This window comes from Panthera onca, chromosome A1 (assembly GCF_046562875.1).
Source record: "Panthera onca isolate mPanOnc1 chromosome A1, mPanOnc1 haplotype 2, whole genome shotgun sequence".
Taxonomy (NCBI): Eukaryota; Metazoa; Chordata; class Mammalia; order Carnivora; family Felidae; genus Panthera; species Panthera onca.
The window spans coordinates 28,410,916-28,437,500 of NC_138339.1; the positions used below are offsets into that span (position 1 = coordinate 28,410,916).

General features: G+C 37.9%; 1 protein-coding gene across 1 annotated transcript in view; it reads left to right on the forward strand.

Annotated features, from left to right (window-relative positions):
- SPEF2 (sperm flagellar and cilia associated 2) overlaps nt 1–26,585 on the forward strand; it is a 184,021-nt gene that overhangs the window by 97,373 nt on the left and 60,063 nt on the right. Inside the window, exons 21-26 of the mRNA XM_081796051.1 lie at nt 271–419; nt 5,144–5,271; nt 5,355–5,493; nt 12,730–12,867; nt 17,030–17,181; nt 21,156–21,336. Of these exons, the coding sequence (XP_081652177.1) occupies nt 271–419; nt 5,144–5,271; nt 5,355–5,493; nt 12,730–12,867; nt 17,030–17,181; nt 21,156–21,336 (887 nt within the window). The remainder of the gene's footprint in view (nt 1–270; nt 420–5,143; nt 5,272–5,354; nt 5,494–12,729; nt 12,868–17,029; nt 17,182–21,155; nt 21,337–26,585) is intronic.

Here is a 26,585-nt window from a genome sequence, read left to right on the forward strand (position 1 = left end):
ATGCTCTTTCTCTCTTTCTTTCTCTCTTTCTCTCTCTCTTGCTCATTCTCAAAATAAATAAACTAAAAAAAAAAAAAAAACCTGTTAGTGGTATTATTGGTTAATTTGGAGGCTGTAGAGAATTGGGGTTTTGATTTTTGATTTGGTAAGGCTCCCCAAAATTGCTTAATGAATTGCATGAAGTCCACAGTAATGCTAGATTTATTCATCTACCAGAATCTGGTTCTGTTCATACAATTGTAGTGAAATGATATAATATGCACGTTTAAGGTTCTCCTAAAGGAAAATCACCAGGAGGGAAAGCATCGGTAAAGAAGTCACCTGCTGATTCTGCAGAGGTGTCACCTACTCCCATAGTGCCACCACCACCAAAGCCAGGATCAGAAGAATGGGTCTATGTGAATGAGCCAATTCCTGAGGTATGGCAGTTTAGATTCAAGCTAGTAGAAGCTAGTCTTTCTATTATTTACAGTAAGATTTACTCCATTACTTGCACCATCTAGAAGGCCTTTCACAGCTGGTGATACATATACTCATCAAAAAGCAGAGGTGAATTTTTGAGACTACTCATGAACTACACTGTATCCTCTACTTTTTTGAGTTTCTGAATCATACTTTGAACTGCTATTGAGTGCTGAAAGCAGAACAAATGGGTTCTGTAAGGACCAATTTTCTCCCCAGGGACAAGCAGAGATGCCGTTTCCTGGAAGAATGACTTTCTCAGAACACATATCCAGCAAATTACAGCCCTCCATCCATGTTCTCATGCAGACATTATAATGCTTTCAAATGAAGTTTAACCTCTGACTTTTTAGAAAGAAATTTTTGGAAGCTGACTAAACTAATGAAAGAACAGATAGCTATCTGGACTGAGAACTTTAAACAGGTACACCCATATGAGGCCAGGAGATACCCCCAGTGAGCCCTGGAAACTCCATTCAGTTCTTTGTTCTCTGACAACTGCAAAGCCCAGTCTCCGCCTCGGCAAATCTGGTTGCTTTGATAGATGAATCATGTCAAGAAAATCACCAAGAATGGTCTTTAACACTTTTCAAAGACAAAGAGCTTTGTAAAAGATGAAGCCCCTGTTTTCTACATTGCAATCTTCAGGGAATTCTGAGTGCGGACCATCTATGGCAGGAATCTGAGACACAATCGTGAATTTCAGTGTTTGTGGTGTTGATGTTATTATTGATCTTTCCTAGGGAAATGTCTTATCTTCCAGATCATATTATAAACTCTTTGAGAGAGGGTGGAAAATTGTATTCAATACAGAATCACACACAGTGTAGATTCTTGATAGAGTTCTAATGAATTAATTAATTAGCATTGATAAGGAAGTTAGAACAGAAACTATTTAAAGATGATAACATTAAATGATATAATTATGGATGTGTATAATATCACTCAGCCAAACAAAAGCTACTTTTTGAAATAAATATGTTTAAAAACTCATCATAGAATGAGGGTATAGAAGTGGTTGTTGGGAGGGACACCCGGCTCACTCAGTGAAATAAGCGTCCAGCTCTTGCTCTCAGGGTCGAGAGTTCAAGCCCCATATTGGGCTCCATGCTAGATGTGAAGCCTACTTAAAAATGAAGAGGTTGTTGGGAAGGAGATAAAATTAAAATGATCTTATTTGGGAGGGCTTGGGAGTAAGAGACAAAAATATTGAAATCTAATTCTTAACTCCAAACCTTGAAGCTCATGAGAGGGATAAATTCAAAGAGGATAAGAAGGAAATAGAGGATGGAAATTAAAAAAAAATAAACATTAACATTGAGATATGGTACTGGCTTCCATGTAGATCTTCTAGCAGTCAGGGTTCTGGCAGAAAGCAGAATTATATTGGTAATTTAAGGAGAGTTAAATAAAAGGTCAAAAATAAGGGAACATACAAGGATTTGATTATTACTCCCAAGTAAAGGGTAGCCGGGAGTCATATGGTCTGTAGCCCTGAGAATGTGAGGAAAGGGAGCAAATGCTTGGAGCTCAAGAGGACCTCTGCATGGAGAGGGCTGTGGCCTTCAGCAGAGGGATGCAGCCACCCACAGTGACGCAGCAGAGAGGAGCAGGCAAATATATAACCAGACCTCAGTTTCTTTGTGCTCTCACATATCTTTCCCAGGAGATGGAGGAAGAGGTTGTTTCCTGAAATAGTTCACATAAGTTAGCCTTCCAGGGCGCCGAGCAGCGTGAAGAAGGAAGGACAGGAGGTTGGTCTGGAGGGACGATGGAAGATATGCAGCACAAAACTCTAGCTCTGGTAACCTAAGCGAAGCCATGTGGAGAACACATTCTGCTACAACTAGAAGTAGTCTAGAGCCTAGAAACAAAGCCGCCACATGATCCACTTTAGTCCTTTTCCCATCCTAAACTTCTCACACATGGGCTGCAGAGCTTACCTGCCAAACAAGAAGAAAGACAGATGCCTAGTTAAATTTGAATTTCAGATTATCAATATACTTAGCTGGGCCTCCTATATTTTATCTGGTAAACCTGGTTTTAGGCCTTCCAAGGACTCCATATCTACCTACCTCAGTAGGCATGTGGACAGAGAGAGAAGAAGGGGGAGAAGGAGAATAGGGAGGGGGGAAGGTATATTGAGAGAGAGAGAGAGAGAGAGACAGAGAGAGAGAGACAGAGAGACAGAGAGAGAGAGACAGAGAGGTTGAGAGACTGAGAGAGACTGTTTTCATATCTGGCTCTCCCAGGTGGAGGCAGCAGCCAAGTTCCAGGACAGCCTGGGTCCTTCTCCCTTTGTCGGCCACAGGGGAGGTGCAGAGAGAACCAAGAAGGCAATCAGAGTGAGGAGCTTTTGCACTTTAGCTCTGGAAGCTTCGGTGCATATTTGCTTTGGCTACTGATTTCCTATTATGCTCAGTCTTATCCAATGAAAAGAAGACTATTTAATCAGAAAGTACAGATTTGAATATCTAGGCACATCATATAAGTTCAAGTCCCCAGACCCAGGAAAATTATATCCCAGAGACTGGAGGAACCTACAGACATGATATTATCAATAACCCATAGAAATCACAGAGGATATGGGAGATTCCAGAAGACCAGATGTAGGCAAATACCTAAATATTTAATAAAGGGCTGATGAGATTTAGTAACACATAGACAAATACTCTATACAGTAAGCCCTGACCAAATTTGAGAGAAAATTATTAAAAGCATGACTTCTGAGCATGTATAAACTACAAAAATGATCACCCAGGGGCACCAGGGTGGCTAAGTTAGTTAAGTGTCCAACTCTTGGTTTCAGCTCAGGTCATGATCTCACGGTTTTGTGAGTTTGAGCCCCGCATCGGGCTCTGTGTTGACAGTTTGGAGCCTGGAGCCTGCTTCAGATTCTGTGTCTCCCTCTCTCTGCCCCTCTCTTGCTCGCACTCTGTCTCTATCTCTCTTTGAAAAATAACTAAACCCAGAGCCCACACAGTTTCACTAAGGCTAAGTCCTGATGAACTGGTCCATTCCCTTTCCTTGAGAGCAAGGTTGCATAGATGGATCAAGGAAAGACCATTAACATGGTATATCTTGAGTTCAAAATAGTATTTGACAATATCTCATAAAGTTCTTATGAATAAATGATAATCTGTGACCAGGGTGATACTTCAGTTAGGTAACTCTCCATGCACAGAGTGTGAATTAATATATTAAAGTCAACTAGGAGGGAGGTTTAGTAGTAGGCTTATTTAAAATGTTCTTTATTACCATTCTGGATACCTCATCCTTTGAGAGAGAGATCATGAAAGAATAGAAACCAGAGGGAGAACCAGGAAAGAAAAAGATTTTAAAATAATGTCAGAGGAACATTAAAGGAACTGTAAATGTTTAAGTTAGATAAATGAATACTTCAAATGTTACCGGACATTGAATCATAGACTTTTAGAACCAGATGGAAACATCGAGTCTCCTAAAAATTTAACGATAAAACTGAGTTCAGGTTAAGTCTGATTACATCCATAGTAAAATTTATTGAGGGCCTGTTATGAGAAAATACCATACTAGAGGCTGGAACTACAAAAACAATCAAGTTTCATCTTGAATCCCATACTACCTACCCTCACTAATGTCCTCAAATATCTGACAGCCTGTCACAGGGAAGACTGTGTGAATTTAGTCTGCCCTTCTCTAAAGGGTACAGGTAGGGCTGGTAAGTGGAAACTATAAGAAGGCAAGTTTCTGATCAACACAGGGAGAATTTTCCAGTAACATGAGATGTGTGACACTGAAAGGCTTGCCCTGAAATGTCCTGCTTAATGTATCAGTGAGGTCCACAGAGAGATTGGATACTTTACATCTAGTATTTGGCATTTCTCAGTTGGAAAGATTGGCCAAATGATCTCTCAGGTCCTCATGTGTAATTCCCTGATTAAATAAATGCACAGCCAATAAATGAATAATTAGTACACAGAATTTATATTGAATATATTATGTCTTCAATTTTATTTCATTTTGATTATTTCTTGGTTTTGATTGTTTACTTGTTTCATTAAAGATAACATAAAGAAACTTTCTAATTTTTCATGGTGCACACAGCAAAGATAATACCACTTGGGTGAATTCAGAGAAATGACTCATTGCCCTGACACAAACACTAGATATTCTCCACGATAGGCAGTTTTCCAACTTAAGCAAAATATGGCATCTATTTATTTATTCAGTAAATATTTCTCAAGCACCTTCTGTGTTCCAGACACTGTGGTACTAATAGGAAAAACTATAGAGAGGTGGATAAAATAACCATTGTTCTTGGCTTTATGAGACTGATATTCTAGAGGTGAATATGGACACATGAATAAGCAGTTGCCATTAATGTCATCACTACTATGAGGGGAGAAGTACAAGGTGCTAAAATAGAACTCCAGAACTTCAGAAGATGACCTTCTAGACCTTTTGGATCACGGAAGGATTTCTGGAAGACATTATGTCTGAACTGAGACGCAAAGAATGTATTTGGAATAGGAATTAACTGGGGGAGGGGATGGGAGGAGCAGTAAGGAGTTTCACAGAGAATGCTTTAGATAATTGCAGCCACATCTTGGTCCTTTTGCTCAGTCTTGCTCTTTTGGCTCAATTATTCAGAAGTATTTTCACTTTGAAATGATTATTTTTATGCTTTACCATTTAACAGGAAATGCCTTCATTTCTAGTACCTTACTGGAAACTAATAGAAAATTCCTATATAGACTCCATCAAAACAGTTCTCAGGCATCTGAGAGAAGGGCAGCATGTTGTGCTTACTCACTTGTATGAGGTTAGGTAAGTAAAGTTTCCAAAGTTAGAATTTTATAGTCTAGAGGCATGTCGTGTAAGATCCATCTCATTCTCTTAATGCCTTACAGAACAAATTTCCAGCAGTTTCTAAAGCGTCCAGATCACAAGCAAAACTTTGTATCTCAGTGGCAGGCTGATTACAACTGTCTTCCTGATGACCTGTGGGATGATGAGGAAACAAAGGCCGAACTACACCAAAGAGTAAATGTAAGGAAATCTGTGACTTATTGCACCAGGGTCTCTACACGCTCAACTATTGTGCTGCAGAACTCTAGCCCATTCCCTTCTTACTTTCGTTAGGTATGAGGATGAGGTGGGAAGTGATTTGAACACTTAACCTGGAAACTTTCTTGGGCAATGGCTCTTCTGGACTTGAATTCAGAATAAGAATATTGTGGCCAACACTTCCAGAAAGAGGAGCCAAGTTCAGCAGAGCCAGAGCATTCTTGGCATCTGTTTTGTAGACTCCTAACCCCTTTGTTGGGCGTTGTAACTATATTGATGCCTGTTATTAAGCACATGCCTACCTTGACTGCAGTCATAGGGTTGGATGACGTCAGAGAGAAGGGGAATGAGGGAACTTCATGGAAAACCTAAAGGGCTGCCAATATTGAATAGATCCTCTGAGGGAGAGTGCCAAATCTTATACATTGTTGTATCTCCATCAAGCCCAGTACCTGGCGCTTGATAGGCTGATTTTCATAAGTTCATACATGGAATATATTACCCTAATGGTTTAGAAAAGGACTTCTGAGGATCAGGAAGCTTGATGTCAATATCTTGCCTTTTGTCTTTCCTGTATAAATTTACAGAGACCCTTATCCTGTCAGAGGAATTCTTTCCCTTGCCACTACCTTAAGTACAGTTGCTAGTAGTCAGATCTGATTATAATCTTAATATTTACTTGTACAACAAAAAAAGTGCCAATGTCTACTCCACAAGCCATTCATCTTCTCTATATTTTTTGAACATCTGTCATGATCCCAGCACGGTTCAAGGGTCTGGGGACACAACAGTGAACAAAAAATCTATGACCTCATGATATTTATGTTCTGGTAGCCAAAGACAGAGAATAAGCAATAAACAGGTGAGTATATAGAATATACAGTGAATATGTCATTGACAGAGCTTTGTGAAGAATAAAAAAGCAGGGCAAGGAAAGGATTGCTGATGTACTATTTTGTCTATGGTAGTTGTGGAAAGGCCCACTGGGAAGGTGACATTTGACAAACTCAGGACAGGAGTGATTGAGTGAGCCATGTAGATATTTGGGGAAAGAGTGTATCAGGCAGAGAGGAAAGTAAAGTCAAAGGCACTGAAGGGGGAGGATGTGTGGTGTGTTTGAAGAACAGTAAGGAGACTGATGTGGCTGGAAGAACAGAGTGAGCAGGCCAGAATGGGTGGTGATGAGGTGAGAGAGATCATAAGGGACCAGATTACCTAAGGCCTTGGAGGTCATTATTAGGATACTGATATTTATCTGAATGAGAACTGAAGCCTTGGCTTCTGGATTTTAAAAGGGTCTTTAGTGGAGTAAAAGCAGCAGGGAGACTAAGTGGGAAACCAATTGGGAAGCTATTGATTGAAACTTTAATGAAGGCATTATAGTGATTTGGATGCCCAGGGTGCTGGAGAGTTTAACCCAAAAGGTACTGAATTAACAAATGTCCTAGTAAAACTGAAGTATTTTACCTTTTCTTAGACATTCCTTAAGCAATAATTAATAGGTATATAAATCCTAAAACGTATCTGTTTTTTCTATCTATTTCCTACCTAATCCTAATGCCAGCCCTCCTGTGTACTTCTTTTCCATATCAGCCAATTGATTGTTGGTAGAATGAGGCAGCTTTTAAATTTTCAATACCTTAAGTGGGATGGATTTTTTTCTAGTTCCAGAAGTACCATATGCTTATTGTAGATACATTAGATATTAAAAAGAAGCAAAATTTAAAATGACAAATCCATAATCCCATTGCCAGTAGTTAACCATTGTTACTACCTTGGTACAATTGTCTTTGCAAAAAAAGTGACTGCAATGAACATATTGCTTTGTAGCATTCTTATTCAACAATAGAACACATTTTCTTTCTCAATAAAAATTTATCTACCTCATCATTCTTACATCTAAGAGATATTTCATTAATGAACTATATCATAATTTAACCATTTCATTAACAAGTATTTGTTTAACATTAACTTTTTATTATAGAAAATTATACAGTAAAATTTCATCCAGCAAAATATTTACCACATCCTCAATTATTTCCTTGGGAAATTTTCTAAAAAAGTGAAATTGCTGAATCTAAAATTGTGCTTACTTTTAAAACACATTTAAAATCTGAAATTTTTTTAAATTGCAAATTATAAAAAATTGACACATTAAAAACTGGCAAATTTCACTCCAAGCTACCGAATATGAGGATGCCAGCACATATTAGGTTTTATCATTTTTGTTAATCTTTGCCAACTTAATGGATATTAAAACTATGGATATCTTCTGTAATTTGCATTTCAGTTTTTACAATTGAAGTTGACCATTTTTTCCTGAGTTTAATGGTCATTTATTTTTCCTTCCTGCTGAAGCCTATTTATGATTTCTGCCCATTTTTCTGTTGGGGTGTGCTCTTTTTCTTATTGTTCTCTAAAACCTTTTTTTATATTAAGGAGATAAACCATCTGTCGGTCATATGTTACAAATATATTCCCAGGTTCATGTTTGCCTTATATTATTTGAGGAGAGTTTTAATATGCAGAAAGCTTTTAATGTTTATATGGATAAATATGGAAAATGTTTCATTGTAGCTTCTCCTTGTGGTAAATTAAATACTTCTCCACTCCAAAATTATATACAAATGTTCCACTCTTAATACTTTTACAGTTTTATGTTTTACTTTTAAATATTTAAATTATATATTATTTGAATACGGATCTCATTTTATCTTTTTCAAAAAGTTAATCAATTGGTCTGATAAGACTCTCAAATATATCACACACAGTTGTATATGATACATTTATGTATATGTGGATTTCTAAGTATGTGGTTATCTATTGATTTGGTTTTGTATGGTGGATATGCCCCCCCTTTTTTTTTCTTGACTTACTATTAGACATGAAAGAATAGAAATGAATATAACTTCAAAAATAAGCTAGAAAGTAAACCTGAGAAAAAGAAAGGAATTAATAAGAATAAACCTGAAATTGACAATATAGGAGATTTAAAAATATTAAACTTTGGGGCACCTGGGTGGCTCGGTCGGTTGGGCGTCCGACCAGCTCAGGTCATGATCTCACGGTCCGTGAGTTCCAGCCCTGTGTTGGGCTCTGTGCTGACAGCTCAGAGCCTGGAACCTGTTTCAGATTCTGTGTCTCCCTCTCTCTCTGCTCCTCCCCAGTTCATGCTCTGTCTCTCTCTGTCTCAAAAATAAATAAAAGTTAAAAAAAAATTTTTTAAATATTAAACTTAAAATATCAATTCAAGCGATAAAGTAGAGAAGATTTTGATAAAAATAGTCAAGGAAGGAAAAAAAAAACTTTCCCTTTAGTAGGGCTTTGGATAGACCCCACAGTTTTTAACTACGTATTTTCAAATATAATTAATTACCAAATATTGTCTAATTGCAGTATTGATATTTTCATTGGCCACATAATTATTCTTAAAAATGCTTTGTTTCATTTCCAGGTGACAAATGTTGTTATTACTTTAAACTTTGTCCCCTGCTTCAATTCTGTTGCATTGTGATCAGAGACTTAGGTATTTAGAATTTTGATTTTAATTAATTTTATAGAATTTTGATTTTAATTAATTTTAAAAATATTTCAAATTTATCATAATTTTTCAGTTGTCTGAAATGTGAAAAATTTCTGTTTATATTTCATGGGCACTAGAAAACAACATATAGTCTCTATTTAGAAGACTCAAAGTTTTGGCCCAGTTATCATTGTTAATGTCATTAGAATGCTTTTTAGCAGTGGATTCTTAGCAGTAGTATATTGTAGAGAAACTTGTAAAGTTTAAACAAATAATCCCGCCTTTGCTTCAGACCCTATGTCCTAAGTCAGGTTTAGGATGGGCCCTTATATTACTTTCATTTTTTTAAAGCATCATAAGTATTCTGATTGAAACAATTACTGTATTCTTTTTTTTTTTTTAACATTTTTGTACCTACATAATCTTGCAAAAACTAATGAAAGTGGGTTAAAAACCCCTGTCATGGTTACGTTTCTATCCATTTTCCTTGCTATATCTTTTGCTCTATAGGATTTAATGTAGCACCAGTAATCAGTAAACTGAACATGTATATGTGCTGGCACTGTCTTGTTTCACCCTCAGGACAACCCTCTGGGGTGGGAACTAGTAATAGTCACATTTTATGGATGAAGAAATATGGTAAAGAGATAGTAAGCCTCACAGCTGGAATCTGAACCCACGCTGCCAGACTCCCCAGACCATGAACCGTTCATTAAACGGTTTCTCTGACATAGTGATATTTGATGTGAAGAAACATGATAACTTACCTCTTCATGGTCTCCTACACTCTCTATAGTGTAAAATAACCATCGTTGCCCCCAAACAACTACTTTTGTACTGAATTCTACTGTATCCGATAACAATCCTGTGAACCTTGTTTCATTTCTTATTTGTATTTGTCTCATCTAAGTTTTGACTTTGCACCTTTTTGTGTCATTTTGTTTTATGTGAGACTCTAATAAGCACCATATAAGTTGAATTTGGTCTTTTGACCCAACAAAAACCTTTAACAACTTTTGTAAAAGGAGGAGGAGCTAGGATGGCATAGTAGGGGAACCCTGGGGTTGTCTCAGCCCTCGAACACAGCCAGATCAACATCAAATCATTTCGAACACCTAGGATATCAATCTGAGGATTAAGAGAACAAGCTGCAGAATTCGAAGGAGAGAACATGGCAGCTTCTCTTAACCAGCAGACTAAAACATAACCAAAACCGACCAAAGGACCTGGTTTCCTTTATTTTTGTAATTTATTAGTTTCTATTATTTTTTCCTCCGAAATGACAAGACAGAGGAATTCACCCCAAAAGAAAGAACAGGAAGAAATGACAGCCAGAGATTTAATCAATACAGATACAAGTAAGGCGTCTGAACTAGAATTTAAAACAACAATTATAAGAATTCTATCTGGGCTTGAAAAAAAAGCATGGAAGACGCTAGAGAATCCCTTTCTTCAGAGATAAAAGAGTTAAAATCTAGTTGGGCCCAAATTAAAAATGCTATAACTGAGATGGAAACGTGAATGGATGGATGCCAAGACTGAGGATGGACAAAGAGAGGAACAACTTAGTGATAGAGAGGATAAAATTATGGAAAATAATGAAGCTGAAAAGAAAGGTAGACTTAGGGAACTCAGTGACTTCTTAAAACAGAATAACACTCGTATAAGAGTCCCAGAAGATGAAGAGAGAAAAATGGGCAGAAGGTTTATTTGAGCAAATTATAGCTGAAAACTTACCTAATCTGAGGAAGGACACAGACATCAAAATGCAAGAAGTACAAAGAACTCCCATTAAATTCAACAAAAGTTGGCCATCGCCAAGGCGTATCAGAGTCAAATTCATAACAACTTTGTAAAAGTGTTCATTTTTAATGATTTTTGTCTGCATAACCTTCACAATTAATAGCCATGAGTTTTTCTTAAATACAACACACCTATGATTATTAAGGGATATTTAATAATTCCCTAATTCTTTCCAAACAACACGTGAAAACCAGCCATGCCTCTGGGTAGCCCAGACCATCTCTATGCTTGGTAAATGTCTTTGTTCTTGGCTTGTTCCATTCCAATTCTGAGAAGTTATTGGAGAGGTTCTCCTACTGCATTGTCCTCACTCTGCCATCAGAAATCTGAGCCACACAGACGCTAGTACTTGCCAAGTCTTCACAGTGAGGCAGGAGAAAAAGGGAACTCTTCTAGCTCTCATAAATGTACAAATGCTTGGTAGACACAAGCCTGTACTCACTGAATGTCTGACAGAGTATCTGTGGAAAGACCATGGAGATACCAAGATCAGCTCTAAGATAATGGTGCATTGTTCTAATACTTAGAATATGGCTTCAAAAATGGCTGTGATATTTTCATTTTATATGCAGTTCCCTGGAGGTAACAAACCAATATGTTAATTGTTTCAGTGACATAGTATCACAGAAATAAAACCTACTGGGGGCACTGGAATCAAACCGATTGCATTAAGATTCCTGACTCTGCCACATTGAAGCCAGAGCCAACTGACTTAACCTCTCTGGGCATCCATTTACTCACCGGAATTTACTTCCTGGTTATTGTTGGGATTAGCAGAGTAATCAATGTGAAGCACTTAACACAACGCCCAACACAGACTAATGTTCAATAAATTATTAGTATGAAAACTGTCACATTTTAATTGTACATATTTCATTAATGGTATATTTTATTAAACAGATTTCATTGCTATGAATTTTATATTCTTATAAGATTATATTAGTTTTTATTAACTGAGGAATTATTGTATGCTAAATACTATGCTAAGTGCTTTATATACATAAACTAATTTATTCTGTATTGCACATCCAAAAAGTAAGTTTCAGACAAAGTAACTGAGACCTGAAATACAGGTGTGTATTACCCAGCACCACAGGCTCATGTCTTGGATCTACCACTTACTCACTGTGTGACATTAGGAAAATAACCTCTCTGTGACTCATCTGCAAAATGAAGATAATAAGAGTACCTTAGATTGTTGCGAGGCATTAAATGAGTTGGTATAAGTACAGTGGCATATTCTGACACTCTAACACACGTAGAAAGACCTCAGTGCATAGTAAATAGTGTTAGTTTTTTTACATCAATGGCAGACCCGGGATCTTGCAAAGATTTTTTTAAATTTTATTTATTTATTTATTTATTTATTTATTTATTTATTTATTTATTTTACTGCTAGCTCTTTAGTGAAAAGCTTAGATTTGAACAATCCTATTAAGCTCAGACAGCAGTTCTTGATGAATGACATGCCGCACTCATGATTAACGAATGAGCCCGTGCCCTTGGTTTAAATATGGCTGCATATTTCTTCCACCGACAATTCGTCATTTCCCCCCAAATTCCCTGAAAGGACTTTTTCAACTAAGAAAATTTCCTGTGAAAGGATTAGAATACTACATAACACATAGCCACCCGTGAATAAAGTGAATTGTAGTGGGTTTGTGCTAGATGTGGGCATATGATTTGGTGAGCTGGTCTTACAAAGGAAAGGCCTGGCATAGGGTAGAAGCCAAATAAAAAGTTGTTGAATGAAGAAATAAAATACATGAGTGCATTAGGTCCAATCTTCTTTGGAGATATTTTTAAGACAGGCAAAGGATTCCAGTTTTATTACACTGAGGTTATTTGAGCCGTGATTCTAAAGCATAACAGCGATGTCTCTTTCTGCTCAGGATTTACGAGACCGCCTGTGGGACATCTGTGATGCCCGGAAGGAAGAGGCAGAACAGGAGCGTCAGGATATCATTAACGAGAGCTGGTTGCAGGACACCATCGGAATCACGATGAACCATTTCTTCTCACTGATGCAGGTAAGAGCGGCTGTCAACGACACAGACTCTCGCCTCCCCAGCTATGTCCTGTCCCTTCCTTTACAGTTCCTTTGGAAGCATGAGGGGCCCATTCAGGCTCACTTTACTCACAGCACTCTGCCTGGCCTGAGCTCCAACTTGCCGAAGAAGTTAGCTGAAATAAATCATTTGGGCCCTGGGCCAAACAAGCACCAGAACTGGGAGCATCCAAAGCAACCACTGACCAGCTTAGAACAGTGGAGAGTGGCAGGAGAGGTAGTGTCTATACTGGTTGTTACCTTGTCAGCCTCTGTGGACACCCAGAGTGGCCAGCAGAAGCCCAGGAAAGCAGCCCTGCCAGAGAGCATGGGCTAAGTCAACGTCAGCAGGCATTCGATTCCAGAAAAAAGTTTTATGTCAGGATTGAAAAAAAGAAAAAAATACCATTCACCAGAACAACCTCATTAACTTATATTTGCAGCCTGTTAAATAAAAATATTGCACCAGACAAGAAGTTAGGCTTTGCTCTTTTTCCAAGACTATTGTCAACAATAGGAGAGAGCACACACCAAGTCTGGATACCCAGCATTGCCAAGAGGAAGAGCTAGAGAGAGTTGGAGAGCTGGAGTGTAGTCCTTAGTACAGAAACCATCTGTACTTGCTGATTGGCCTTGCCTAAAGGAAAAGTAAGCTTTCTCCTACCTTTGCTACAGAAGGTACCTTTACCACTGGGAACAAGGCTCCTCCACTCCCAGACAAACTGGCAGAGAGAGGCGCTATCTTCCTTGATGCCTAACATTTCAAAGGGATGGTGCCCAGATACTTAGTAAAGACAGTTTTAAGTTCTAAAACTGGCAAGAAGCTTTTGAAAAGATTTATACCTCAAATGGACAGAGCAAAGATTTACAATAAGTTTTCTAGAGTAAATAAGAAAAGGGATGTCAGGAGTCAAGACTTAGGAAGAAGACTGTACAGTCTAGCCAAGCTGAGGGGCATAGGAAGGTTGTCTTGGTCAAGTTGTGTCTACCTAAGTACTGTTTCCTAAGAGAATAGCAGTGACAGTAGAGAATGGAAAAGGATACATTTTTAGTCTTCAACTGACTGACTTACATGAGAAGATATTATAGGAGAGGAGAATATTTAGCTGACAGTCTGAGCTAGCACACAGTAGGTGTTCAATAAATGCTCATTCAACTAATGACTGCGAATGCTGATACTTCCAACCTTCAGAGGGACAAGCCCATGATGCATGGGCAGCTTGGACCACAGGAGGCCTGAAAAGTCAGCAGAAACCTGAGATGCAGGAGCAGCCTCACTGACTATAAGCTCTGGGATCCAGGCGTGGGTTGTATAAAGGATTACAATGAGCCACCTAAGCAGCCTGATCCACCCAGGCAGCCTATGCCACCTCAGGTAGCATTCCTTAAGCACCAGTTTAGTCAAGCAGAGACTGGCTATTAGAACGGTGCATCAGAAGCTTGTGGCGGAAATCACTGAAATTCAGTGGCAAAGCAAATAGAGAATCTTTGTGAATCATTTCTCATTAGTCCCAGCAGTACTGCCTCTTGTGGGAATGGCATGACTTACCTCTCAGCAATACCTAGATTTAAGGATCTCGTTCTGAGAAGCCGAATCCACTTCTAAATCGAACTAGGAGGAAAGAAGATAAAGGAAAGGACACTAAATAAAAGCTGCTATTTATTAATTCCTTACTCTTTCCTCCATACGTGCCAAGCACTGCTCTATGGACTTTCACATAGGTTACGTGAAACCTTCCCAACAACCCTATGCTGTAGCTTCTGTTATAATCCTCATTTGACAGATGAGGAAACTGAGGCAGACATAAGTGGAATGATTTGCCCGATGGCACACAATCAGTAAGTGAGAGAGCAGGGATTGGGACTGAAGAAGCCTAACTCCCAAACCAGTGCTCCTAACCACCGTTGTATCATCAACACTGCTCAGATAGTTGAAGGCCTGCCACATGGAATAGCAAGGAAACTCATTCTGCACTGGATCAATAGGATTCTTATAAAAACCAAAGATGGAATTCTCAGGAAGTGGATGTCAGTTTGATAAATGAAGAAAGAACCTAACGATTAGAACTGTCTGTCAAATAACAGACTTTGGAAGCAACCGAGCTGCTGGACAAGGAAACTCATAAGCAGAAGTTTGCACATGTTTATGGAGGGCTAGGGGAAAGAATCCTTGTGAAGTCTTCAAGGGCCTGCAGTACTGAGTAACAAACAGCTAGATGAGCATTTCCCAAAGTGGGTTCCATGGAACACTAGTTTTACGCAATGGTTCACAGAAAAAGGACTCAGCAATCAAATGAGATTGGGAAGTACAAAATACTCTACACTTCCCTCTCCCCTGGGAGATGGACAAGTATATTGACATATTAGGACACCATGATGGCCTGCTGTAAAGAAACTTTTTGATAAGTCAACCCAGCATTTCTGAAACTATTCAACATTGTAAAGTTTTTGTTTGTTTTTATCTCCGGCAGGGTACTCATTAACAGCCTACAGGACAAGTTTTCTACACAATAAATTTTAGAAAATGCTGTGCTAGATGATTTTCTAACATTCTCTTCAAAACTAGGATCCTGTGTCTCAGCACGACAAATGCAAACACTTATTATCACACTGTGAGATTTGTCCATATATGAATATTTTAAAACTTAATTTGGTTGCTATCCAAGAAAAGAAAAATATTTAGTTTTCTTAATAATTTCAAAATACTAGTTCGAAAAGTTCAATGTACATTTATATTTAAAATCCAAATATTTAAAACATGCTCAATAATTTAAAACAATATATGAATGGCAATTTTGTTTTGTAATATAGACTCAGTTTAACCAAGTGAACATCTTCCTGTTTCAGTCATTTGCCTGGAAAAGTTTAATAATGTGCAAGACACCTTTCAGGAGCACTTTGGCTTACCCTTTTTTGTATCAAAAACAAATCTATTGAAACTGGTTTTGTCTTCTGTTGTAGACTACAGTGTGAAAGCCTTTATTTATTCTAAACTGTGAATGTGGCAGTCAGTACAAGACTATGTCTTAATGTTTTAAGAAATAAATGGCAACATTAATTGCTTGACAAATATTCATGAGTATCCTTGGGTTAGGTTCAGCTAAGGGCTTTGAACACTATGTCAGTTTTGTTCTTTTTGGAAAAGATGCTTTCTATAATTAACTATGTATCATGGAATACTTCTGCAGAAGAGCTTCAATCTTTAGGCCCTCAGGTACTGGTTTAAGTAGCCCTACTAATCAAAGCAAAGTCTGGATGTCATGTTTATACTACCAAAAAGCAGTGTGAACATGCCAACTGCTCTGAGACCTAATGGGAGAATGGGCTGAAAAACTCATGGTCTACATTTGTGTGTTTGGCACTCACTATACATGCATTTACTCATTACTGCAAAGGGAAATGGCTTGGCTGGCCGGGAGTCCCTTGTGAATAACTGATGCTCGACTTATCACCAACTCCTCTGTGTTCTCCATTTTGCTCAAGGCAGTACTGGCAAAGTCAACAGATGGGTTTTGCTGTGAGCCTGGAGGAATGATCTCATATTCTACACCTATTGAGCAAGAACAGAAACTGTGAAGAGAGAACTGTCCGTTACCACTTTGCCTTCCCATGTCATTTCTCCACAACTATGTTTCATTGTCCTAGAGGACCAAAACCTAGTCTCTTATTTTGTACTTCAATTTTTTGTTTTTGTATCTGCATCTGTGTATGTATTTATCCTATTTTTGGCATCTCTCAAATCAACTAATTTGTTACCTCTGGTAGAAGACATTCACGTATTTGTTAATGTATCGGTTGGTTGAATATACAGGACACAGGAATTCTTAATGTCAAAATAATGCATAATATACACTACTTCAGGCATCATACATACTGTAATCTTTTGTCACAATATCAAGAGGCATAGAAATGCCATCTTCTTAAGTGGAATTATACTCAATGAGTACAGAGAGCACAAAGTCACCAGTTATCTTTAATTTTTATGAAATTTTAGATATACACTTATAGCTAATTCTCTTTCTTAATTTCCAGAAAATTGATTTCAACTTAAATATTTTAAAATAGTGCTTACAGAACTTAGATAGGAAATATGTACAGATCAGCTTGCTCATTCTTGGGTATTGACAGTCATTTTGCTATTAAAGGCAGAATTGAACCGTTTCGAAGATACAAAGAGATTCCTTCAAGATTATTACAGGGGAATGGAAGGCAAAATCCCAATCGACGACAATAAGAGATTTACTCGAGTCCCATTGGTCCAAGTGGATGGTAGAGACATTTCAGAAAGCCAACACAGGTAAGGCAGGCTATTGTGTTCCACTATACTTGGTTTGAATTAAAAATTTGTGATTTTAAGTTGAATACTGCTAATAAAAACCACACTCCTGGGTGCCTGGGTGGCTCAGTTGGTTAAGCATCTGACTTCGGCTCAGGTCATGATCTCACGATTTGTGGGTTCAAGCCCCGCATCGGGCTCTGTGCTGACAGCTCAGAGCCTGGAGCCTGTTCCGGATTCTGTCTCCCTTTCTCTCTGCCCCTCCCCTGTCACACTCTGTCTCTGTCTCTCTCAAAAATAAATAAACACTAAAACACACACACACACACACACACACACACACACACACACTTCTGTATCTGCACATCAAAAATCCAAAAAAGCTCTAAGAAATGAAAAATTTTCTAACTTCAACTTAAGACTACTGATATGCATTATTATCTAAATTATGGTGACTATTTACTCACTTTGCTGCAGAAGTATAGTGCATTTTATTATGAAGTGCTTCCAATGGAGTCTGCTGGGGATAGTATATATAAATTTTCAATTCTGGAAAACTTTTGGTCCAAGGGTTTTCAATAAGGAATCATGAATCTCTACCACTTTTATGAAAGGTTACAAGCACTGTGTGTGTGTGTGTGTGTGTGTGTGTGTGTGTGTGTGTGTTTGTGTGTGTGTGTGTGTGTGTGTTACATGTAAATGAAAATGGAAGAGGTTATGAGTCTTCTTTTACAGGTAAACATAATTGAGAAACAGTGAAGGTTCAGTCATATGTGATCATGACTTCATGAGACTGAAAGACTTGTCAATAGTCTAACATCAGATTCCTGCCAGAGCAAGAGAATAAAGAATTATATTTTCAAACACTCCCATGCAATACAAAAGTTTGTAAATCATTGCTTTTATAGACCCCGTGGGTGGGGGCAGGGGAAGGGCAAGGTCCCAAACCCAGAGAAGCTATGAGCAATAGAAAAAATGTTTTAAAGAAATAGGGAGTGGGAGTGGTAGCAATTCCTATGATTGCTCATAGGGTCTCAACTATAAAACGTTAAATATGCAAAAGGTAAGAATTGAAATAAATTAAGGTAACAAAAATAAAATTAAAAATCCTTAAAATTAAATGATTAATTAAAATAAGCTAATAAAATAGCATTAAGAATTAAAGTAATATTTTCTCATGACCCATAAGGAGGTCATGAGAAAATAAGAATCAATAAATACGAAGAGGGGAAAAAAAAGAAGTTAGATTTTAAGAATAATACACATGCTGAACATTAAATTTAGATCTCCAAAGATATGATATGTATTGTAGCTGGAAAGTAGTATGTGTACTTTATAAGCTTTCTCAAGTCAATGCAGGTACATGTCGCACAGATTAAATATGGTATAGTGAATATGTTTTGAAGACAGATCTGGTTTCAGTCCTGTGTCTGTTACTTACTAGGTGTATGTGAGTAAATTAAAACAATTTATTTTGGGGGAAAAGTCACCCCAACTCTCTTAAGCCTTGGTTTCCTTATCTATAAAGTAAGGCTGTTGTGAACATTACAGAAAATGAAATCTTCAAAGCACTGAGGACCACGTTAGGGAATCAGAAGACTTGAGATCTAGTCTCAATAATCTCAATAAGTGGTGACTATTATTATTGAATGTTATAACAATAACTTACATGCACTATTTTAATGATAAGTGTTGCATGTCCTTGCTTTGTTTTATCATCCCATGTACCAAGAAGGATTTGAGATGACCTGAACACAATATGGTTATACATAAGATCTGAGACCCATTTCTTCTCTCTAGATTTCCTCCATCTAATCCCACCGTGTCCCAATCATGCCCACGTGTAAGCAGGAAAATACAAGAAGGAAAGTTTGTACCTACTTCTTGGTACAAATACAAGAGAAATGTGTAACTCAGCAAGCTGCTGAAAGAGAACTTTGAAAAGCCAATAATAAAAAATTCCACAGGCAATATGAACCATCAGAGCCATTTAAAGAGGCCAAGTTCCAATGTCTACGGTAGCAGTGCATTCTGTTCTTAGCACAAAATAGCAAGTTAGGCATATTGGCGAAGCTATTAAAGTTGGTTAGCAGAATAAAACAGGCAAAAGAACAGGCCGTTCTTATTTTCTGCAAAACAACTGTGCACCAATCTCAACCTCAAATCACTGCTTTGAGTATCTACTAAAACTCTCGATCAATGTATCAACCAATCAACCAATCAGCTACAGTCTCTTTAACATATATAAGGGAAGCAAGCACACTGACAAGCATTTTCACATAGCTGTCTATTTTATTCCTGTAACAACAACAACATAATAGTAAATAATAATTGATGAATAACTAATAATTAGCGGTTGCTAAGAATTAGTAACAACAGTAATAGTAGTAGTCTTATGTTTGTATTATTCAAGGGAAGGAACTTCAGAAAGGAGCCCCAGTTTGTATCTATTGATAGTGACAGAACTATAGCTAGGCCAGAATTTTTTCCAGTAAATGAATTCTAACCCCAAATTTTATTTCTTTTTTTTTTTTTTTTTTTTAATTTTTTTTTCAATGTTTTTTATTTATTTTTGGGACAGAGAGAGACAGAGCATGAAAGGGGGAGGGGCAGAGAGAGAGGGAGACACAGAATCGGAAACAGGCTCCAGGCTCTGAGCCATCAGCCCAGAGCCCGACGCGGGGCTCGAACTCACGGACCGCGAGATCGTGACCTGGCTGAAGTCGGAGGCTTAACCGACTGCGCCACCCAGGCGCCCCCCAAATTTTATTTCTAAATGATATGCCACCACTGCTGTCCTCCAAAGCACGGTGTTAGGAAATGCTTGTTGGACTATATTAAACATTTAGAGATGATCACACAAATTTTACCTTGTTAGACACATGAATTTCAGTGTTTCAGTGACAGATTTAGCATTACTTGATTGTTAAAATGTAAATTGTCCTGTGGGTAGATGTATGCGGCATTGAAGCACCTTCGCACACCCCCTCCAAGTACTATAAGAATCAAAGAGCCAAGTTCAAGAAACCACATCTAATGCTTCAAAACTAGACCAAGCTAATTGTTTGGTGGAGTTCCAAATCAGCCTTCTGGATCAACAATCTATTCCCCAGCAGTTTGAGTCTGCCAAACCAAATGCTTGCTCCTATTATTGCTCCTGACTCCTCAGGTTTCAGCAAAGTCAGAGCTGGAGCTTCTCTCCCCACCCCCATTCTGTGCCTAAGCTGAGGGCTCTTTGCACTTTGTATCACCAGGGTGGATCCCAGTCATAATAAGCATTCTGCTTTGGGGATCTCTACCTGCTTCTCTTAGCCTTTGAGATTTGGGAGTCCTTCGGGGAGAGAATGTTCCCAGCGGCAGCTCTAAAATTTCTACAAAGGGGCAACAGTACGGCTGAAAGAAGGGAGAGCTTAACTTCGTGTTCCCAAAGCATTTTACAAATCAAAGAGAGGCCATCATTTATCCCTACTCTAAACTAGGGAGGTTTGTTGGATGTCTGTCCCACCCACTATCAAAACCTTGTTGCCTCCATGGGATTCCCCCTTGCAGACCTCACATCTTTCATATCCTGATTTTTAATTTTCCACTTCAGGAAGCCAAATGATACTAGTCATCTTGAAGGAGTGATGCCCAGTTTTATTTGGTTTGCTTTTCCATGACTGATTTGTTCCTTGTTAGAAGTTTATGCCCTGGCTAAATTTCAAAATTGCACTTCTTCATAATTGCCATTGTTTAATTTCCCTCCTCATGATTACTGAGAATAACCGTAAAAATTATGTTTTGTTACTATTTGTTTCTGGTTTCCTCTTGTTAATAAGACTATTAAAATGTGAATATAGTCTTTTATAGTCTTCATTTGAAGAGTTCTTCCAGCACGACTTTGAAAATTGAGATTAAAGCAAGACAACAAGATTTCCAAAATAACATGGTCATAAAGAGAGAATTCTGTTAAATAAAACATTTATGTTTCCTTTTGGTTTGCTTGTTTTTCAAAGAATTCCTCTAATTCCTCGAATATCCGTTTCCCCGGATTCAGCTACGTCCAAAACAAAAACAAAAACCATACTGAAGGGCAAGATTGATTACTCACTGGAAAATGTTGAGTCGAACTTTGAGGCAGATGAGAAGTTGCTAATGGACACCTGGCAGCAAGCTTCTTTAGCAATATCTCACATGGTAAGCAGTGCTTGTTACTTTTCAGCAAAATCCATTCACTAAGTACCAATATTCCTAGTATGCTCTGAGTAGAAAATTTACACAATGTTGTATAACTTTATACCTTCAGGAACTGTTTTGCTTTGTTTTCTGAAAGAAATAAGAATTGAAACGATTCAGTCAGCAAATATATATGATCAAGAATGGAGTAAACCAACATGTAGTTTATTTTCTGTGCTGGGCCAACGTTCCAAGTACAGAGGCCAAAGGGCCAATCAGGAAAAGTCAACAACATATATCAAATATAATGCAATAGGGAGGGGTGGGACTGTGGCCAAGTGGAAATTGTACTCCTAAAGAAGAGTGTGCTACTCCACCCTAACCAACTTTGCCATTTAAGGATGAGGCCCAGTATGGACAGATCTTCCAATTTTTCAAGAAAAGCCAGAAATTCAAATTTTGTATGTGAAGACTACTCATTTAAACATGTTAGAAATAATCAAGTTTGCAAAACTTTACAGAGCCAGGCAATACACACATTTGGCCTATAGGCCTCTGGTTAACATAAGTTACCTATGGGGTATTATCCTCTTTATCATGGAAAAATGGGGATCCAGAAAGGTTAAAGAATTTTGCCAAGGTCACTTAACAGGTAAGTGTCTAAGAGGAGATTTGAACCTAGAACTGTAGGAGTTCAAAGTTCCAGTCCTTTCCAGCTTCACTGGGAGGCAAAGGGATAATAGTCGTTGCCTGCAGGGGGCCTGTACCAAATCAGAAGAGAAGGGAAAAGTGTCCAGAGAACTTTAATGTAAGTAGAAGCTTCACCCTGTAAAGAAGGTACACACAGAGTTTAACTTGGATGGCCCCTGTTCCTTCATCCTCCAGGCCTGGGTGCCCAGTGTGGTTCTGTTCTCATTCTGGGCCAAGCTTTCTTTGAGTTTTCTTGAAATATCCCATCCAAACAAGAGGCAGTGTCAACCTTCCAAAAGATTTTGTGGAAGAGTTAGAAGAGGAGCTTGCCCCAGGGTCTCAGAGCCAGGAGTCAACTCGCATTTTCCGAGTCCCTTCCTGGCCACTCTGCCTCGAGGGTTCTTTTCTCTGGTCTATCTCACAGCAGCCTCATTGCCTCCTTTCCGTTCTCCCCCTCTTCCTTTTGTTCCTTCTTTTGTTTCTCCTCTCAAAAGTGATTGTAGATTCCTGTCATTATCTTGCTTCTTCTATAAAAAAATTTAATGTGAGTTTTGACAAAGTGCACAACCTAAAACTGCACGGCTTGATGAACGCACCTGAAGTACACACTGGTGGAACCTTCACACAGTAGAAGTGGGAAAGGTCGGCACCTACCAAGTCCTTCTTGTGCCCCTTCCCAGGCCTAACCCCCTTCATCCCTACAACACAGAAGCCCTATCTCCCTTTTTGCTAGCCATTGCCTTGATTTTCATAACAGTTTTATCTCCCGAGTCTGTATTTCTTAACAGAAGAATTTAGCTTACCTTGCTTTTGAACTTTACATACATGGACTCCTACTTTTTGTCTCTGTGTTTCCTTTTGCTCAACATTATTTATGAGATTCATTCTATGTTATTGAGTGTAGCTGTAGTCCATTCATTTTTGTTGCTGTATATTGTTTCATTATATAAACTTATCCCAGTTTATTTAACTGATCTGCTACTAATACACATTTGGGCTTCCAGTGTGTGCCATTATGGATAGCCCTGCTATGAACATTCTAGTACTTGCACACTGCTGCGCATATGCACACACAACCATTGGATATATATCTAAGAGTATTTGCTAGCTTCGATGTCAGTAGATAATACTATACATAATACTTCAGTTTTCATAAGTAATGCCAAATTCTTTCCCCATTTCATGGCAGTATCATCTTCGTCATAAATTAGGTGACCTTCTATCATAAATTAGTTCTGTCACATTGCTCTATTTTTCCATATTTGTACTGAAAACTGTCAATCCTTTATTTGTCATATCCTTTATTTATCTAAATGAGCAAATCTTCTCACCTTGTCATCTGTCCAGAGTATTTTGGCACTTCTTGGCTCCTTGCCTTTCCATATAAAATTTCAAATCAGCTTGTCAAAATTTACAAAAATGTTGGCCATAGATTTTTTTTTAGGATAATATTTATCAGATTATGGAAATTTCTTTTCATTTATAGCTTACTTTGAGGGGTTTTCATAAATGTATTAACAAATTCTTTTTCCACATATATTGAAATTGTCATATGATTCTTTTCTCTGTTTTCTATTAATGTTAAATATCATATTGGTCAATTTTCTATTAGACTTACATTGCCTCCCTGGAATAAGTCCAACATGATAATGAAGCATCATCGTTCTTACATATTGCTGGATTTGCTTCCTAATACTTTGTCTAGGATTTTTGAATCTTTGTTCATGAGTGAGAAAATTCTATAATCTTTCTTTCTCATTCTGCCTTGTCAACTTTTAGCATCCAGGTAATACTAGCCTCATAAATCAAGCAGGATATGTTTCTTCTCTTTCTATTCTTTAGAAAAGTTCGAGGAAGTTGGAAATATTTCCTCTTGAAATGTTTAGTAGCCTTCAAGAAGCTATCTGGGCCTGGGGGCACCTGGGCAGCTCAGTCAGTTAAGCATCTGACTTTGGCTTGGGTCATGATCTCATGGTTCAGGAGTTCAAGCCCCATATCGGACTCCCTGCTGTCAGTGCAGAGCCTGCTTTGGATCCTCTGTCTCCCCTCTCTCTCTGCCCCTCCCCTGCTTGTGTGCACACTCTCTCTCCCTCCCTTTCTCAAAAATAAATGAACATTAAAAAAAAGAAAAGCCTGATGAACTGAGCCTTTTCTTACTAGGAGTTAATCTTCTTTATAATGCTTTTTTGGAAATTATACTTTTAAATATTGTTTACATGATATATCTTTGTTCATCCTCTCATTTTTGTCCTTTATTTTTTCTTGCTTGCTTTTTTCCCCTGACTTTTTTGGAAGTAGTGCATTCTGTTACTGTTCTCCTAATGGTTACTCCAGGAATTATATCATGAATTGTTAACTTATCAAAGTCTACATATTTTTTAGTCAGTAATTCAAGGTGTTATTCATAGAGTAGCCACTAAGTGAATTAGTGTGTGTTACTTCCAAACTAATATAGGGGAAAAAAGTGAATAAATTTAAAATATTCAATCCAACAGAAGAAAAAAAAGGAACTGAAAAAGATTTAGAAACAAACAATACAAACAGAAAGCATATAGAAAGATGGTAGATGGTAGATACCCCAAGTATCTCAATAGCTACTTTATATTTATAAGGGCAAAATGATCCAGATGAAGGAAAAGGATTGATTTATTTTTTTAAAAAAAAGCATATGGTGTTTATAAGCTACAGAAATGATCTTCTGTTATTGACCAAAGAAGAAAATGGGGTAGTGTGATGACCTCCGGTAGCCACCACGGAATCCTAAACCCTTGACCCAGAGGCTCAGAGCTCCCTATCTTGCTGGTACCAACTCATCAAACCCTCTCATAAATGAACTAGATATTGCTTCCTACATATTTCATGGGCATTAATAATTTCAATGCCTTGGCTAATGTCATCTTTTTCTCCTATAATATGTTCCTCCTTCCTTCTATTTGCTTAATTATATGTTTTCTATAATTCTTCAGAGCTAGTTCCTGCTTTGATTCCTGACTAGTTGGCTGCCTATTTGAAGGCCTTGCCTTCTCTGATCATGTGCTTTTCCAGTCCCTGTAGCAATATTGTCTCCCCAAGCATTCGGCTTTCACTATCTATGTCATTGTTTGTCATTTTTATCTCGTTAGTTGTTTCTCTGAATACTTAACTGGGTTCTAAAACTTTGTATGTACTGTGCACCTAGCATCGTGCCCACATCTAATAGGATACTAAAGCCCTCAGCACAGTCTGCTGCTATACCGATGATCCTGATGTCACTGTTGATGATGATGGCAATGACCATAGTGATCACTGCAAGATTACAATGACCAAGCACCAGAGAGTGGGAAACCAGATCTAGGAGTTCAAGAAAAAAAAAGAATTATTATTCTTATTGAGCTACATAAGTAATTTACAAGTCTTAGAAATCCCATCAGAATTGCCTAGGGAAAATGACTTGGTAAAATATTACATTATTAGAGCATCATATAGCACGAAGATCATCATACAGCACAAAGTTAACCTCTCTCGGTTGTGTGATTTTACAGAAATTACCTAGCCTATCTTAGCCTTCAGTTCCTTATCTGTAACATAGGAGACATTCCACACACTTTTCCACTCTTGAATGGCTGAAAGATCCGGTGAAATAATATATACGGAAGTGTTTTAGAAATTGTAAATATAGTAAGTCATGACGTTAGAAAATTTATTGAAAATTGTACAATTTTCTTATGGACTTTATTTTTTTTAATGTTTACTCATTTTTGAAAGACAGAGCATGAGCGGGGAGGGGCAGAGAGAGGAAGACACAGGATCCGAAGCAGGCTCCAGGCTCTGAACTGTGAGCACAGAGCCGGACACAGGGCTCAAACCCACGAACCGTGAGATCATGACCTGAGCAGAAGTTGGTCACTTAAACAAATGAGCCACCTGGGCGCCCCCCTTGCAGACTTTAAAAAACCACATAGAAAGCATAGGAGAAAAGTTTACTAATTACTAATCTAATTAGTATTCCTAATAATTATATTTGAATCCTGATTTTATGTTTCTAATGGATTTTCTTGGCATTGATGTTACATGACCTTAATCGAATTTTAAGTTTCAAGTGAGACAGGCGTGATTCGGCAAACTTGCAGGGAAAACGGTACCAGCAGAGATTAACACAGCTGAAATAAGAGCACTTTAAAACGGGCTTTTTTTCTACATAGCAATTTTACCAAGGGCTACCCATTTAGTGTGCTATGTTAATTTTCAGAAAAACTTTCTTCTAATTAGCAGGTATGCAATGATTTCAAAGAAACAAGTCATATTTAACACCCACAATGTCAAGACATTATTTCTAGAGTTTCTTTGGGCTTACAGGTAGATTGCTGGATGTATTGTGAATTATGTTAATTTTTGAAAGAGACCCAGAGGTCTTTGAGGGAAATGGACCAAAAATATGCAGATGATGATAATTATCATCATCATCATCATCATCATCATCATCACCATCACCACCACCACCACCACCACAAGATTGTTTATAAAGGAGAAACATCCAATTTTAAAGAAAATTGCTAACTTACTGTGCTTTGCAAAAACAAATTCAAAAATGAATTGCTTGC